Below are 548 nucleotides of genomic sequence, written 5' to 3'. Positions count from 1 at the left end.
GGGGAGAGCTGCCGTGGCTTCAGCAAACCCCAAACGGGATCTGGAAGGAATGTCCACGGGACCGAGCGGGATGGGGGTGCGGGAGGGGGTCAGTGAGGTTGGCATTTCTGCCCGGTGTCGGGTTCCCTGCGTGCAGTCGAGCCAGGCCCGGCTCCATCTCGGTTTTCCATTGCTTAAATGGCACTGGGAAAAGAAGGGAAGGTGCTGCGTTCCCACAAGGACCGCAGCGATGTGGGAGATGCTTTGGGGCGGAAGGGAACGCATTGGGGAGGTGGATGTTTGTGATCCGCGTCGCCCTGCCCTGGGTAGCTGGATGGTGGGGTGGGGGACACGGCCAACGGGTGGGATCAACCCGGCTCTGATCCGCTCCCTGCAGCTCACCATCATCTTCAAGAACATGAAGGAATGCATCGACCAGAAGGTCTACCAGGCCGAGCTGGACAACCTCCCGGCGGCCTTCGAGGATGGGTCGGTCAACGGGGGCGAGCGGCCGGGCGGGAGCAGCTTGGCCATCCGGGAGCGTAGCCCCGGGCGTCACGTGGAGATCC

The 548-nt window shown here is 63.9% G+C and overlaps 1 protein-coding gene across 1 annotated transcript in view; it reads left to right on the top strand.

Moving 5' to 3' along the window:
• The window catches only part of LOC104505717 (hemojuvelin-like), a gene marked incomplete at both ends in the record, with an annotated part of 827 nt that extends 282 nt beyond the window's left edge, over window positions 1-545 (top strand). Inside the window, one exon of the mRNA XM_010146403.1 lies at window positions 342-545. Within this exon, the coding sequence (XP_010144705.1) occupies window positions 342-545 (204 nt within the window). The remainder of the gene's footprint in view (window positions 1-341) is intronic.
• Window positions 546-548: the final 3 nt, after the last annotated feature.

Source organism: Eurypyga helias, unplaced genomic scaffold, assembly GCF_000690775.1.
Source record: "Eurypyga helias isolate BGI_N326 unplaced genomic scaffold, ASM69077v1 scaffold23112, whole genome shotgun sequence".
In the NCBI taxonomy this organism is placed as follows: domain Eukaryota; kingdom Metazoa; phylum Chordata; class Aves; order Eurypygiformes; family Eurypygidae; genus Eurypyga; species Eurypyga helias.
The sequence above is the reverse complement of the archived record's forward strand: the minus strand, read 5'-3'. Positions and strand labels throughout refer to the sequence as shown.